This window comes from Canis lupus, chromosome 29, assembly GCF_003254725.2.
Source record: "Canis lupus dingo isolate Sandy chromosome 29, ASM325472v2, whole genome shotgun sequence".
NCBI classification, from domain to species: Eukaryota; Metazoa; Chordata; class Mammalia; order Carnivora; family Canidae; genus Canis; species Canis lupus.
The window spans coordinates 22539016-22556617 of record NC_064271.1 but is presented as its reverse complement, the minus strand read 5'-3'; the positions used below and the strand labels follow the sequence as shown (position 1 = coordinate 22556617).

General features: G+C 37.6%; 1 protein-coding gene across 7 annotated transcripts in view; it reads left to right on the top strand.

The window, feature by feature from the left end:
• UBE2W (ubiquitin conjugating enzyme E2 W) overlaps positions 1-17602 on the top strand; it is a 111287-nt gene that overhangs the window by 33300 nt on the left and 60385 nt on the right. For 5 of the 7 annotated variants that reach the window (XM_025478021.3, XM_049103688.1, XM_049103687.1 and 2 more), the window contains exons 2-3: positions 9555-9646; positions 17028-17130. In XM_025478021.3, coding sequence (XP_025333806.2) covers positions 9555-9646; positions 17028-17130 — 195 coding nt within the window. Of the gene's footprint in view, positions 1-1619; positions 1813-4277; positions 4438-9554; positions 9647-17027; positions 17131-17602 lie in introns of all 7 variants that reach the window. The other 2 variants (XM_049103689.1, XM_035708300.2) reach the window with 2 other exon arrangements.

Sequence of the window (17602 nt, the reverse complement as noted above, 5' to 3'; positions counted from 1 at the left end):
GAGTATATTTAACATAATTCTTTTTTTTTTTAAGATTTTATTTATTTATTCATGAGAGACAGGCAGAGGGAGAAGGAGGCTACATGCAGGAAGCCTGATGTGGGACTCGATCCCAGGACCCCAGGATCACGCCCTGGGCCGAAGGCAGACACTCAACTGCTGAGCCACCAGGTGTCCCAGATTTAGCATAATTGTGAAGGGTTCTAGGATTTTCTGAACCATCAATGAGCATTGACTTCAACTTAAAAGTCAGCAGCTGCATTAGTCCCTGTCCCTTGTCCAAAAGTCAGCCTGTCCTCTGAAGCTTTGAAGCCAGGCGTTGACTACTTCTCTGTATGAAAGTCTTAGATGGTATCTTCTTCCAATCTCCACTGAAAAATCTCTCGTTTAGTAGCCACTCTCATTAATTATCTTAGATGGATCTTCTGGAGAACCTAACTGCAGTTTGTACATCAGCACTTGCTACTTCACCTTGCACTTCCATGTTATAGACAGAGACCGCTTCTTTCCTTAATCCTTATGAACCAATTTCTGCCAGGTTCAGACCTTCTGCAGCTTCCTCACTTTTCTCAGACTTCACAGATGTGAAAAGTTGGTGCCTTGCTCTGGATTAGGTTTTGGCTTAAGGGAATATTGTGGTTGGTTTGATCTTTTATCCAGACCACTCGGACTTGTCCATATCAAAATAAGGCAGTTTCACTTTCTTACCATTCGTGTGTTCGCTGAGATAGCACTTTTAATTTCCTTTAAGAACTTTTACATTGCATTCACAACTGGCCGTTTGGTGCATTGCATTTGATGTGTTTTTTTTTTTTTCAGCGTAAACAGTAATGTGCACTAGAACAACCATCGTAGCACTTTTTTTCTTTAATACTGTCATACTCCTCCTCAGATGTGTGAAAAAGCAAAAACTAGAATTAATATGTAACAGTGGGCATTGATGAAAATGACAGCTGAAGAGGCAAAGATCACATCATTGGGATAAAACTTCATGTTTTATCATGTGCTACACAAAGTGTGGTCTGTGGACCTATGACTAGGCTGTGCTTTTCTTTTAATGAGGATTGGAGAAGTTAGGTAAAATTTCTAGTTATTCTAGAAATTATTCCTAATTTCTCCGATTAGTTTCAGTGAGGCAGTATACTGAAGTTTGAGAGCTTATGAAGCAATAAATGTTTGCCAGTATTAGTGCTAGCACTGAAGATGAGTAGAGTTAAAAATAATGTGATATAGTCACAAAAATAAATACTCTTTTGCTGGGTAATGCAGGATGGGGTTGCAAAGGGGGAAGCAGCAGATAAAGGAGAGAAAGGAGGAGAAAGAAAAAGATGTCAGTGACTAGAGGTGAGCTATTGTGACAAGTTATTGACAATAAAAATGCAGATGACAATAAAAATAAAAACAAGGATATCAAACTATCAAAATTTGCTGTAAGGACAAATGAGCTTATAGACCTCATTGTTATTTAAGGCTGTCACAGTAATGTCAGTCATTAGGTTAAATTATGTTCAGTACACATAATATCAGGAATCTGTTAGGATAGAGTTACCACTTTTATTTTATTTTATTATTTTATTTATTTTAATTTAATTTAATTTTTAAAATTTATTTATTCATAGAGACACAGAGAGAGAGAAAGGCAGAGACACAGGCAGAGGGAGAAGCAGGCTCCATGCAGGGAGCCCGGCGCGGGACTCGATCCCGGGTCTCCAGGATCACACTCCGGGCTGCAGGTGGCGCTAAACCGCTGTGCCACCGGGGCTGCCTGACCACATTTATTTTTTAAAATTTTTAGGATGTCCGAGATTTTATGTATGTATGTATGTATGTATGTATGTATTTAGATGGCTATATAATTTGTTTTTATTTTAATTCCAGTTAATACAGTATTGTATTACTTTCAAGTGTATAGTACCGTCATTCAACACTTCCACACATTACACTGTGCTCAGCTCATCATAAGTGCACACCTTAATCCCCATCACCTATTTAACCCATGCCCCCAATCCCCACATTTATTTAAAAATTGATGATGTTTAAAAGCATTAGTCTTTTATGTTTATCCTTTATCTCATATCCTGATTATGCCAGGGAGACCTATGGCATATTCAAGTTTTATTTAACATTATAAGTGTATATTTGGATAGCATTGATATATTGAGTTGAGGGAAATGGAATAAGACTGATTAGAATATAGCAGTTGCAGTCTTTTATTTTTTTTTTAAAGATTTTATTTACTTGTTCATGAGAGAGAGAGACAGAGAGAGAGAGAGGGAGGCAGAGACCTAGGCAGAGGGAGAAGCACGCTCCATGCAGGGAGCCTGATATGGGACTGGATCCCTGGACTCCAGGATTATGCCTTGAGCCGAAGGCAGACCCTTAACCACGGAGCCACCCAAGCATCCCGTGATTACAGTCTTTAAAGTGATTATCTTTTAAATTGCTTTTACTCTTGTATATAAACTGTGGCTTTGAGCCTTCCAAGGGCTTTACATCTCATAAGGTTAAGAGTGATAATATATGTGTTCTTTATCTTTTTTTAATTTAATTTTTTATTTATTTATGATAGTCACAGAGAGAGAGAAAGAGGCAGAGACATACGCAGAGGGAGAAGCAGGCTCCATGCACCGGGAGCCCGACGTGGGATTCCATCCCTGGTCTCCAGGATCGCGCCCTGGGCCAAAGGCAGACGCCAAACCCTTGCGCCACCCAGGGATCCCCTATCTTTTTTTTTTTTTTTAATTTATTTATTCATGAGATAGAGAGAGGGAGAGAGGGGCAGAGAGAGAAGCAGACTCCACGCAGGGAGCCCAACTCGGAACTTGATCCCAGGACTCGAGGATCACACACCCTGGGCCAAAGACAGCCACTAAACTGCTGAGCCACCTAGGGATCCCCTGTTCTGTATCATTTTTGACTGTTTTGTGTTCCCTCAGGTCACCTCCGGTGTAGGGAAGCAGCCTACTATACTGATTCTTAGGTGGTCATGGAGAGAGAATATGTTAAGCTCCAGAGTAGCCTTTTCATACTACATAAATTTTTTCTTCAAGCTGGGCTTGTAGTAACCCCCTGTCCTATGGGAGAGTAAATCTCAAGAGTAATCTCTCACATGCATTGAGCTGGAAAAAAGTTTTAGGAATTGAACTAGTGTCACTGTAAATTGAGGGTTACAAATCCTAGGCTGTTGCAGTAATCTTGGAGCTGAGATTCCCAGCCCTGGTATTGTGACATACTGGAGTGTCGTTCAGTTTTGTGGTGGGACCCTATACTTTGTTATTGATAACAGTTGCAAAATTTGTCAGTGGTTACCTTGACCACCCCCCACCTGCCCCCACCCCCGCCAAAGTTAATAAATTAGAATGGATTCATATCACTTTGAACCATTTGCATTGATGAGGGAGGAAGAAAGGGAGGTGCTGGCTGGACTATTGAAGCCAGAGCCACTGAAAAGCCAAACCAGTTCTTTTTTTTTTTTTTTTTTTTTAAAGTAGGCTTTGCACCCAACGTGGGGCTTAAATTCACTACCCTGAGATCAAGGGTTGCATGCTCTACTGACTGAGTCAGCCAGGTACCCCCAAGCCTAACCAGTTCTAAAAGTGTTTAATCATTTCTTTCCCAAGGTATTTAGATATATTAGGATCTTTCTTATTGAGTTTATAGATGCACCTGGATTTCTTAGAGCTCAAATTCCTTCAAGTCTTCCAGACTTGAGGCAACAGAAGATGAGGACTGAGATGGAGTTTTCAGGTTTACTTTATGTTTCCTTTATGTGGTTCCAAACATTTAGGTTCTGGACCTGGCCATTTTTGATATATGAGAAAAGTAAATTCTTTTGTAGTAACTTTAGGCCCTTTTGCCTGGGAAGACAAGATGTCTGTGCACTGCTCTACAAATTTTGGGAATAAAATGCATATTCTTAGATTGACTGAGACCATGTATTTTTGGTTTTGTGTTAAATATTGAGAAAAGAATTATAGGCATATTAAATTTACTCACAAACTTAAGTTTTATTTTGCGATTCTTATATTTAACTATTAGGAAAATTAAACTTATTAATATAATATTTCCTAGATTTTTAAATGCATATTTTTTCATATTTAAACATCTGGAATTAAGATGTTTTACCAATGATATGTTACTGTTTAATTGGCAGCAGTTTTCCTTCCTTAGTGTTACATAAAATAATGGTGCATCTTATAATTGACAGTGTTTGAGTCAGAGAATTATGATACATTTACAATATATGTAATTAGTTTTCTCATACCTCACCAATTTAGGTACAGACAAGGGTGATATTTGGCCAAGAACCATTAGAACTGCAATCAGAGAAAGACCATTATATGATCTCACTCATATATGGAATTTAAGAAACAAAACAGAATCGTTGAGGAAGAGAGGAAAATATAAAAAAAGACGAAATCAGAGAGGGAGACAAACGTAAGAGACTCTTAATCATAGGAAACAAACAGGGTTGCTGGAGGGGAGGATGTGGAGAGCTGGGGTAAATGGGTGATGGACATTAAGGAGGTCATGTGATATAATGAGCACTGTTATGTAAAACTGATGAATCACTGACCTCTACCTCAGAAACTAAATAATATATGTTAATTAATTGAATTTACATTTTAAAGTTTAAAAAAAAAAACAACCTATTGTAACTTGTAATTTTTTGGCATCTCTTCCCAGTGGTTTCTGCATAGTTCTGCTTCTTTAGTTACAGTAGTTACCTTCTGCAGTTATTTCCCGTTACCTCTAGTTATCTCAGTCTGTAGCTGCTATTTTCACCAGTGTCTGGGAAAGCAGACCCATGTTGTCATGCTGGTTTTTATAGCCAGTGGTATCTGTGCTTTTTGCTAGTGTTTCTAATCTGCTTTTTTTACAGTTTGTTTTGTTTTTGTATGTTTTTTTTGTTTTTTTTTTTAATAAATTTTTTTTAATTTCAGGTATGTACTTTTTTTTTTTTTTTTTAAGATTTTATTTATTGGGGCACCTGGATTGCTTGGTTGGTTAGGTGTCTGTCTTTGGCTTGGGTTATAATCCCAGGGTCCTGGGATTGAACTCTGTGTCAGGCTCTCTGTTCTCAAATATTTAGTTGAGAGAGAGAGCCAGCACCTGTGAGCACAAGCAGTGGCGGGAGTGGCAGACGGAGGGAGAGGAAGGAGCAGGCTTCTGGATTAGCAGAGAGCACGATGTGGTACTTGATCTCAGGACCTGTGTGGACCGACTGAGCCACACAGAGGCCCATTTTATAACACTTTGTCTTCAAAGTTAGGAGCTGAATGCCTCCTCATGTGATAGTAGTTTTCTGTTGATTGATGCTACATGGTGTGATCTCTAAATAGTTACACTAGTTCTTCATATCCTCAAATGAGTAGGAATTTTTATTTTTACATCAAATTTTTTAGGTCCTTCTCTTTTAGCTTCTGTGTCCATATTCAGGAAATTTAGAACCATTTTCTTTTTTTTTCCCTTTTTATTGTTTTTGTGTTTTGTTTTGTTTTTGAGCATAGCTGATTAGAACCAGTTGTTTAGAAGATCCAGAGGACCCTTGAGGGGACTGAATGTTTATTTAAAGACTTGTGGAATACCTGGGTGGCTCAGTCGGTTAAGTATCTGACTGGCTCAGGTTGTGATCTTAGGGTCCTGGAACCGGACTCCTTGCTCAGTGGGGAGTCTGCTTCTTAAAGTCTGCTTCTTCCTCTCCCTCTCCCCCCCCCCATCCTGCTCACACATGTGAGTGCACGTGCTCTCTCTCTCTTTCTCAAATAAAATCTTTACAAAAATAAATAAAGACCTGTTCTGCCTTCTCCAATGAATTACTGTTCTGGGAAGAATATACCCCAAAGGGTAAATTCCCCGTTTTTGTGAACCTGCCAAATAGGCACATCACTTGACCTTCCATTCTTTGTCTTTTTTTAAGTTGTGATTTTAAGTGCATGAATGAGTAGAACTTAGTAAATACTTGTTAGCCCCCAAACTATTGGCCCTGCTTTATCTCTTAATTGGAAAGCTTGTGGATGTGCAAAGTAGTTTACTGCCTAGTAGCTAAGATGGTAAGGAACTGGCATGAATTGTCTTTTTAATGTAGTGTCTCCACTTCCTCAGTAAAAAAAACATGGTCAGGTGAATGTTTTGGATTCTGACCTGTGATAGTGAAATGAAAAGTGGATGATAGCCCGTTCTCACGAGGGGAGTTGGGAGTAGAGGTCCTGCATTATCTCTTGCTATATAACAAATTCCCGTCAAATTTAGTAATTTGAAAGAACAAACATTTATAATCCCATGCAGTCCCAAGGGTCTGGAATCAGGCTTAAGCTGGATAGTTCTGATTTAAAGTCTTTCTTGAGTTTGTAGGTAAGATATTGGCCTGGGATGCAGTCATCTTAAAGATTGGTTAGTGTTGGAGAGTATGCTTCCAAATCATACGAGGTTATTAGCAGGAGACCACATGCTAATCTTATTAGCATGTGAGCTTCTGAATTGGGCTGTTCACAGTATCACAGGTGATTCTAAAGAGAATAACCAAAATGTAAGCCGTAGTCTTTTAGAATCTAATCTTGGGGGATCCCAGGGTGGCGCAGCGGTTTGGTGCCTGCCTTCGGCCCGGGGCGTGATCCTGGAGACCTGGGATCGAATCCCACGTCGGGCTCCCTGCGTGGAGCCTGCTTCTCCCTCTGCCTGTGTCTCTGCCTCTCTGTCTCTCTCTATCATGAATAAATAAAATCTTAAAAAAAAAAAAAAAGAATCTAATCTTGGGAATAACATATCATTTCTGCTGTATTCTGTTGGTCACACTGACCAATTTTGGTACAGTGTGGGGAGGAACTACACAAAGATGTGAATATAGGGAAGGAGAGTTAATTAGAGATTCTCTTGGAATTTGGTCATCACAGGTCTCTTTCTTTGTGGACATGTAAGAAGTAGTGTCAGGTGTGGAAAACATTTTCTTTCTTTCTTTTTGGTAGCATCCTTTATCATTATGTTCAGGGGACCTAGGAATAATTATACCAATAAAACTTTTCATAGCTTACCTTTATATCTTTATGTTTCAGTTAGTAGCTGTGCAAATTGACTTTCCTCTATATCCTTGATTTGATAACAAGGGCTTGCTTTCCCTGTTTAGTAAAGTTCTCAAGACCTGGAGAGTATCTACAGCAGTGTAACCTAAAATGTGGTTATTGAAACAACTTTTCCAGGATGCTCTACATTAAGGGGGTTTAGTTACTTTTCTTCCCCTTGAAGAATCATTGTGCAAGTTAGTATATCAGAAGTCTCTGAGAAGTCCTGCATTGAAGAAATGTTTTCTTTGTTGTACCCAGTTTTTTAAAAAATTTACTTGAACATTGAATTGCTATATTGTATATCTGAAACTAATATAACAGTGTATGTTAGCTATACTGGAATTAAAATAAAAAACTTAAAAACATTTACTTGATCATAAAACCCACATTTGTTATAAGTGGAATAAATTAAAAACCTTATTCTAGCAAAAATTTATCACATTCTTTTATTCAAAACAACTTATTCAGGCAGCTTTATTTCTATATTTTTGATAATTAGAATTTTTCTTTAGTCCTCAGTTTGTCATTATTTTGCATTTTTAAAGGCAGCTAAGGTCAGAAATTGCAAATAGCTGATACTTTATTTTCACTGTTATTAGCAATTATGATATTGTAGGATCTGAGGGAGGGTTTGTTTCATTCTTGGCCACTTAAAGAGCCATTTAGGAGTCGTCGTCGTCTTCTTCTTTTTTTTTTTTTTTTTTTTTTAACATTTACTGATTTATTAGCAAATGTTTTAGAGCATATTCTAGGCCCGGGGGTTGCTGTGATCAGCATAGTTTGTCCTCCTTGTGAAGTAATAGCCAAACAAACATAGGAGGTGATTGCAGAAGGGCCACAGAGACAAAAGCAAAGGCATAGTGGTCCGCAAATAGCTGCTGGTGGGCCAAGTATTAATAAGTTTTTTACATTGATTGTCAACAAAGAAGGGAGGAGTTTTCGAATCTGTAATGGTGCTAGATGATGTTAAACTTATTTGAAGGTATCATACATTGAAAAGATCTAGAAACATTTGCTATATTGTTAGTAACATTTCATTCCAGAAAAAGCACAGGGTAGCTTTTAAGCAGAGAATTGTTGAGTTCTGAACAGATATCCATGCTTGTCTACTTTAATGCAGAAAAGATGCTCATTAAGAGTTTATTTTATTAATAGTGAAAGGGAATATAGGGCAAGGAGAAGAAATGTGTGGGAAATATCAGAAAGGGAGACAGAACATAAAGACTCCTAACTCTAGGAAACGAACTAGGAGTGGTGGAAGGGGAGGAGAGTGGGGGGTGGGGGTGAATGGGTGATGGGCACTGAGGGGGGCACTTGACGGGATGAGCACTGGGTGTTATTCTGTATGTTGGTAAATTGAACACCAATAAATTTATTATAAAAAAAAGAAAAAAGTTTATTTTATAGTGTTACATACAATTCTAATAACATTAGCTATTTGGTTTTTAAACTCCTAATCTATGGGCTTTGGTGGGTTTTGTTTTGCTTTCTTGTATACTGAAAAAGAATGTCCATTAGTGATAATATGGGAAGAATTGAGCAATAGAAACTATACGAACAAGAATGTAAAATACAGCCAATTAGGGGCATCCAATATGTAGAAAAATAACTGCATATCTTGGACCCCGATATATTCTGGTATAGAAAGTTTGAATTATGTGGAAATAAATGACAAATACCCACCATTTGCTTCGATGTGGATGGAACTGGGGAGGGTATTATGCTGAGTGAAATAAGTCAATCGGAGAAGGACAAACACTATATGGTCTCATTCATTTGGGGAATATAAAAAATAGTGAAAGGGAATAAAGGGGAAAGGAGAAAAAATGAGTGGGAAATATCAGAAAGGGAGACAGAACATGAGAGACTCCTAACTCTGGGAAACGAACTAGGGGTGTTGGAGGTGAGCGGGGGGTGGGGGTGACTGGGTGATGGGCACTGAGGGGGCCACTTGATGGGATGAGCACTGGGTGTTATTCTATATGTTGGCAAATTGAACACCAATAAAAAATAAATTTATATAAAAAAATAAATTCTGTGCAAGTATCCTATTTAAGGAAACAAATATGGGATGTAAATTATAAATTAACATTATCCAAAACATTTTCAAGAAGGCTTTTTGTATACGGTTATTTGTATAGTTTTTTTGAAAAGCTTGTATGTCTGAAATGATACATTTTTTTTAAGGATGATGGAGAACTATGGTTTTTATTATTGGAAAGCAGTAAAGGAAACACTGCTAAAATTTGTAAGCAGTTATAACTTAGGCTGAGATCTTATAACCTCAGTGGAGTAACAGTGAAGTTCTGTAGGTAGATGGCTGCTCTGTATGATCACTTTACAGCATCAATGTTTACAAATATATTTAGAAATGTTTTTGTTTTAATTATAGGACAAAATTAAAAATTAGAGAGGTAGGCATAAAAGATTCAATCTGTGAAACTAGAAAGATGTCATTTTTTTGAAGTACAAATTGTTGATACTCTTTTTTAGAAACGACTGCAGAAAGAACTGTTGGCTTTGCAAAATGACCCACCTCCTGGAATGACTTTAAATGAAAAGAGTGTGCAAAATTCAATTACACAGTAAGTATTTAGTTTTTGAAATACTTCTTTTATTATTAGTGTAATGTTTGAAAATATACTTACTTTTTAAAATGTAGAATTTGGGGGCACCTGGGTGGCTCAGTTGATTAAACATCCATGGCTCTTGATTTCAGCTCTTGATTTCAGTTAAGGGTTGTAAGATTTCACCCTGTGTTGGGCTCTGTGCTCAGTGGGGAGTCTTTCTCCTCCCTCTGCCCCTCTTCCCACCCCCAAAATAAATAAATCTTTAAAAAAAATAAAATGTAGAATTTTTCATATTCCATCCCACTCTTCCATCAAAAGATGGATAATTCTTATTCTGTGCATTTATATATGCCATTTTGTGTCATAGGATAGTATCATACTCATTGTATATAATGTGTGATTTGTAAACCTTTTTTTTAAAAAAAATATATTTTTGGGAGCCTGGATGGCTCAGTCAGTTAAGCATTTGCCTTTGGCTCAGGTCATGATCCCAGGGTCCTGGAATCAAGCCCTACATTGCTCCCTGCTCAGCAGGGAGCCTGCTTTTCCTCCCTCTGCCTGCTACTCCCCTTGCTTGTGCTCTCTCTCTGTCAAATGAATAAATAAAATCTTTTAAAAAACAATAATAAAACAAAAACCAATGTTGATCAGTAATATTTTTAAATGTTTCCTGCTAAAGATGCATCCTATAAAGACTTTGGTCTAACTTTGTTTATGAAGTGATTTCCATCTAAAATAGAGCAGTGTGGGGCACCTGAGTGGCTCAGTGGTTGAGCATCTGCCTTCAGCTCAGGTTGTGATCCCGGAGTCCTGGGATCAAGTTCCGCATCAGGTTCTCTGCAGGGAGCCTGCTTCTCCCTCTGCCCATGTTCTGCCTCTCTCAGCATCTTTCTTTTTTTTTTTTTTTTTTTTTAATTTTTTTTTTTTTATTTATTTATGATAGGCACACAGTGAGAGAGAGAGAGGCAGAGACACAGGCAGAGGGAGAAGCAGGCTCCATGCACCGGGAGCCCGATGTGGGATTCGATCCCGGGTCTCCAGGATCGCGCCCTGGGCCAAAGGCAGGCGCCAAACCGCTGCGCCACCCAGGGATCCCCCTATCTTTCATGAATAAATAAATAAAATCTTTAAAAAATAAGATAGAACAATTTGGAATGAGGTTGTTTGTCAAATTTTTCGAAATCACATGTAAAGATTTGAAAGAAAGTAGGAGTCAAGATATGTCTCCATTCCCTGAATACATTAATTGCCCTGAGAGAAGGGTAACTAAATGAATGTCAGACTATTTAGCAACCTCTTTTAATAGATAAGAAACTTCTTCATGAAGATGAAGAAGTGAAGTGTATAGAAGACACAAGAAGTATTCTAATTCTGCTCCTTCCTTAGAAGACGTAAAGAAAGAAGTCTTTTCCCAGATAAGAAACCAAGAAGCATAGAGAGATATGTGTCCTCTCATAAAAAAATGAGCATTTGAATTAGTTTGAAATGTTTTCAAGAGTGTCATCCTAAGATCTCACAATCCAGTATAGTCTATTTTTACCACTCCTTTGATTTAATAGTTTTGTTAGGCAAGGGTAAATGTTCTGAAATTGGGGGTGGGGATGGGGGAGGATTTAAAATAATGAAACCTCTCCTTAAAAAAAAAAAACAAAACTCCAAAAACATTAAAGGGATGGGAGGCAACACGATAAAAGTTTACTATAGACTAAATTGTAGGACAAAAAGCATAATTTCTTTCTTTCTTTTTTTTTTTTTATTTATGATAGTCACAGAGAGAGAGGCAGAGACACAGGCAGAGGGAGAAGCAGGCTCCATGCACCGGGAGCCCGATGTGGGATTCGATCCCGGGTCTCCAGGATCGCGCCCTAGGCCGAAGGCAGGCACCAAACCGCTGCGCCACCTAGGGATCCCCAAAAAGCATAATTTAAATGCTTTTTGACATTCTAGGTCAAGAGAGCAAAAGTGACCAAAATTCATGGACATATTTATCCTTTTAGAGAAACATGGCTTTTATTTTATTTTATTTTATTTTATTTTATTTTATTTTATTTTATTTTATTTTATTTATTTTATTTTATTTTAAAGATTTATTTATTTATTCATAGAGACAGAGAGAGAGAGAGAGGTAGAGACACAGGCAGAGGGAGAAGCAGGCATCACACAGAAAACCCGGCGCGGGACTCGATCCAGGGTCTCCAGGATCACGCCCTGGACTGCAAGTGGCGCCAAACCGCTGCGCCACCGGGGCTACCCAGAAACATAACTTTTAGTTACCTTTGTGAGGTTTGAGTCCATACTTAAGACAGAAGTTATGCTTTTTATTTTTTATTTTTTAATTTATTTATGATAGTCATACAGAGAGAGAGAGAGAGAGAGAGAGGCAGAGACACAGGCAGAGGGAGAAGCAGGCTCCATGCACCGGGAGCCCGACGTGGGATTCGATCCCGGGTCTCCAGGATGGCGCCCTGGGCCAAAGGCAGGTGCCAAACCGCTGCGCCAACTAGGGATCCCAGAAGTTATGCTTTTTAAAATCAGGGATATGAAGAATGGACCTATTGATGTTTGGCTGGTTACATTGTTTGAAAATGGGTACAGATCTCTAGCTCTGTAACAGTCTTTAAAACATTGCTAGGTCCTCAAGCATTTTTAGGTTCCCTGCAAAATCGAGCAGAAGGTACAGAGATTTCCCACATACCCTCTGCTCTCACACATGCACAGCCTCCCCCATTATCAACATCCATTGGTTAAAATTGATGAAGCATGATTGACGCATCATAATCTCCCAAAGTCTATAGTTTGCATTATAATTTATTATGGGTGTTATATGTTCTAAGGATTTGGGTGAATGTGCAACGACATATATCATCATTATGGTATCATACAGAATATTTTCACTGGCCTAAAAATCCCCTGTGCTCCAGCTGTTCATCATCTCCCCAGCCACTGATCTTTTTACTATCTCTGTAGTTTTCCCTTTTCCAGACAGTCATATAGTTGGAATCATACAGTGTAGCCTTTCAGATTGGCCTCTTTTATTTAGTAATATGCATTTAAGGTTTTCCACTTCTTTTTGTAATTCTCAATTGATTTTTCATTTCTATCAAACAAAATTTGAAAATAGAACACACATTTAGATATATAATTAAGATATATATAATTATATATATAATTATTATATACATTTTTAAAAGATTTTGTTTATTAATTTGTGAGAGACAAAGAGAGGCAGACATAGGCAGAGGGAAAAGTAGGCTCCCTGTGGAGAGAGAGCCTGGTATGGGACTTGATCCCAGGACCCCGGGATCATGCCTTGAGCCAAAGGCAAGACACTCAACCACTGAGCCACCCAGGTGCCCCATTAAGAGGTATTTTTGTTCTGTATAACTAAACAAATAGATTATATTCCATTTTCATTGGTAATAACCAAGTGCTTCCTCTTTCAACCTTTCCTTTTTTTGTTAAGGGTGGGACCCACATAACAGTGATTTATAAAAAGTTAAAGGAATGTTTTACATTTGTACAAATGGAAACGTTTGTATAGATTGTCAAGCAGTTATACCACAAATTGTAACTACCAAAATAGCTAAATAGCTTTATCTTTGTTACAGAATAAACCTGTCATTTAGAGATGTTTGTCAAACAATTTCTCTTTTAAAAATAATTTATTGTAAATGAATCACAAAATTTTTATTATCTTTGACTATCTTCCAGGGTATAAAAGTAGTCTAAAAAAATTAGATCTTAAAAGATGTGTTTAAGTAGCATAAGAACAATGATGAAAAACACTTTCTGGAAGACAGTTTGGTAGCATGTATTAAGACCTTTAAAAATAAGAGTATCATATCCTTTGAACTAATAAATAAACCCCTATGCTGTCCTAAGGAAGAAACAGAGACCTAGAACCAAGGGTGCCTGGTTGGCTCATTCAGTAGAATGTGCAACTCTTGATCTCGCAGTTGTGAATTTAAGCCCCCTGTTGGTGGGCATAGAGCTTACTTTAAAAAAAAAATTAACTTAGAATTAACTATGCTCATTTCAGCATTACATGTTATAGAGACAGTTTGGAAACAATGTAGATATTATTAACAGGGAAATTATTTCTCAGGTTAAGACCTTGGAATGCCATCCCCTCAGTTAAAGCCTGAAATGCACAACTTTTATATAGTCATGATTACTTTTGAAAATTCCTTAGAGAGGCCATATTGGTGTGTATCCTGTTGTAATATATCCAACAGAGCTAGTTTTTCCTTTGGAGTAGAATAGTTGGCTGTTTCTTTGAGTAGGAGCTATGAATGTATGAAAAATATGTTTTTAAACATTAGAATCCTGAAACAATAGCTACTCACAGGAAGACTTCTTCTCAGGAACGTATGCTCTTAATTAGACTCATAAACACTGAGGATTTGTTTTTTAAATTTTTTATATTTTTAAATTTTAATCTTATTATTTTTTAGAGAGAATTGTGGGGGTTGAGAGTGGGCAGAGGAAGAGAGAGACTCTTAAGTAGACTCCATGCCCAGTATGGAGCCCGACACAGGACTCAGTCTCAGGACCCTGAGATTGTGACGTGAGCCAAAATCAAGAGTCAGACCCTTAACCCAGGCATCCCATAAACACTGATAATTTGAATTTCTGTAATTTAACTATCAGGTATCAATTCCATCGATAAAGAAACTACAAAATATCTAGAATGAAAGGTACCCGAAGTACTTCAGCGCTGATTATTTTTGGGTATTTTTGTTTATTTATATCTTTCTAAATTTTCTATAGTGGACATACATTGATTGCTTTTTCAATTAGCAAAAAGTTATTTAAAATTATCCTGCACAATGTTGAAAATTATGCCGCCTTTGACCTATCTCACCCAGATATTGGAAGGATTACTGAGGTATTTGCTTAGCTATTATTTAAAAGCTGTTGGGATAGATCACATGTAAATATATGGTACATTATGTTTTAAAATTTGCCCTATAAACAGAATGAAAGGGCACCAGGAGGTGTTCCCTGGGTGGCTCAGTTGGTTCAACTCTGGACTCTTGGCTTTGACTTAGATCATGAACTCAGGGTCCTGAGATCGAGCCCACAGTTGGGCTCTGTGTTCAATCTAGAGTCTGCTTGAGAACCTCCCTCTCACTTCCCCTCTGTTCTTCCAACCCTGCTCGAGCTAGCTCATGCTCTAAACGCTCTAACTCTGTCAGATATCTTTAAGAAAGGGCACCAGGAAGTCCTCTGATTTTCCTTGGAATAGTCACTGTGCATAGTGGGTGTCAGAGGAGAATAATAAAAAGGGGATTTTGATGGCCAGGAACGACACAGTTTATAAAGAGAATAGTTTGTTGTTGTTGTTGTTGTTTATAGTACAGCTTATACATTGTATTTAATTTACTGTGTTTTTATGTCAGGAAAGTACTGTCTGTTTTACATGCATAACGCCAGTTATCTTTCCAACACTTTGGGATGAATACCTTTTTTTAATGAACTTTTAACTTTGTTTTTTATATCTTTTATAATTTAAATAGTTAAAATGAGAGAAATAGAACAGCTTATTCATGGCCACACAGCTAAGGTACAGTCCTGTGTAATTTCACTGTAAAATATTACGTCTTGGCTCTATGGTCATACCTTTTATTACCATGTATGGTATTGAACATGCATTCCAAAAATGAATTAGCTATGCTCCTAAGGCCCTGTATATGTTAGCTGATTGCTTTTAGAGAGTAGGCACGTTTATTATAAGCTCCTAACTCCATAGTATGTGGGGTGATGACTAGAACCTCAACACTGTATTCTCAATATTAGTTCCTTTAGTTTCTCTATACTTAAAGTAATAAATTTCTATACGTAAAAAGTTTAAGAGGAAAGGAATTGGCTAGTGCTATAATTAGGAACTCATTCTTATGGTTGGTCCACTTTTGCTTCTCAGTGTGGCCCCATCATCTTTGCCACCATTAATCCTTTTAAAAAAATCATTTTCTACTCCTATCCCCTTTTTAAAAATTTTATCTATTTTTTTTTAATTAATTTTTTAGAGAGAGAATGCGTGCATGAGTGGTAGGAAGGAGCAGAGGAAGAGAGAGAATCTTAAACAGGCTCCACACTAGGTTTGGAGGGGCTTGATTTCAGGACCCTGAGATCATGACTTGAGCTGAAATGGAGAGTTGGATGCTTAACTGACTGAGGCATCCAGGCACCCCAGTTTCCCTTTTTTGAAATTTATTTATTTCATTTATTTTTAAGATTTATTTATTTGCGAGAGAGAGAGAGAGAGAGAGAGAGAGAGCATAAGCAGGGGGAGGGGCAGAGGGAAAGGGAGAGGGAGAAAAGACTCCTTCCCCTCCTTTTTTTTTTTTTTTAAAGCGCAAGAGATAGGGGGTCCTGGCTGGCTCAGTTGATAGAGCATGTGACTCTTGATCTCGGGGTTGTGAGTTCAAGCTCCTTGCTGGGTGTAGAGCTTACTTTAAATAAATAAACAAGAGATAAGTGTACAGGTTATAATTTAAAAGAGATTTGTAGGGATCCCTGGGTGGCGCAGCGGTTTGGCGCCTGCCTTTGGCCCAGGGCGCGATCCTGGAGACCCGGGATCGAATCCCACGTCGGGCTCCCGGTGCATGGAGCCTGCTTCTCCCTCTGCCTATGTCTCTGCCTCTCTCTCTCTCTCTCTGTGTGTGACTATCATAAATAAATAAAAATTTAAAAAAAAAAAAAGAGAGATTTGTATTCATGATTATTATATGTGGAAACAAAGTAAGCTTGTAAAGAGGCCATGGAAATCTCTTCTGAGTTTCATTAAATACCTGAAACAGACAAAGGAAAGACAGTATAGAGCCTTGAGTAGCTATCAGAGTAAGTGGACTAATGTTAGTTTAGCTGCTTTTTCCTTTGGTCTCTAGAACACTGACGAGAAGATAGATCTAACAGCCACAAATTCTCTAGTCATTTTTGATACCTACTTCGTCCATTGCTTTTAAAGTGATATCAGATGGGCAGTTCATTAGTTTGATATTATCTATATAAAATCTTTTCAGTCATTGTGGAAATACTGTTTTGGAAAAATAAGACAGCATAAATTGAGTATCAAGAGTGCAGGATTTGGTGTCAGCACACTTGAGTTGGGTTTTCATTTTGTGTTCTTAGACCTGGATTAAAATTTGGCTCTGTCCTTTGCTAGTTGCCTGACTTTGATCTAGTTACTTAACCTTTGAGCGTCAGAGAAGGATATAGGGCAAGGGGTGTTGATACCAACTCTAATTGTTGGGAGAATGAAGTGCACTGTTACACATGAATGACTCCTATCCCAATGCCTGGCTTAAAGGAAGTCTTCAGTCTTCCCTTTTCTTTCTCACCCCAATTCTTCTTATCTGAAGTTTTTTTGTTTTTGTTTTTTTTCCTATTCTAGGTGGATCGTAGACATGGAAGGTGCACCAGGTACCTTATATGAAGGGGAAAAATTTCAGCTTCTATTTAAGTTTAGTAGTCGATATCCTTTTGACTCTCCTCAGGTAACTGCCATGTTTTTAACATTTTATTGTATTTTTAGATTTTAGCAAAATACTAAATTAGTGACTTTTGACTAAATACAAATTTATAAAGAAATTCATTATAATTATATGAATAGATTTGTTCCTTTATCTGTAATATAATCAAGATCTTTATGAACATTTTCCTTTATTGAGATTAGGGTTTGCTACTTTTGTGCTTTAAGAAATTAACATTGTTTTTTATGTATAAATGTTAGCAGAAAAGGGGATGGAAAATCTAACTCAGGCCTATGGGTTGTGGGAGAATATAGCATTTTGGAATAACTGGAGGCACTTATTCCTAGATAAGATGATAGAATGATCATGTGATAAGTCAGGTGCTTTGTTGAAAGGAACAGTTCTTTGATTTTGCATTGACATGCTATACTTACAGTCTTTTAGTACTGTAAAGATAGAATATATTACCAAATGTTAAATATCTAAACATAAGCCC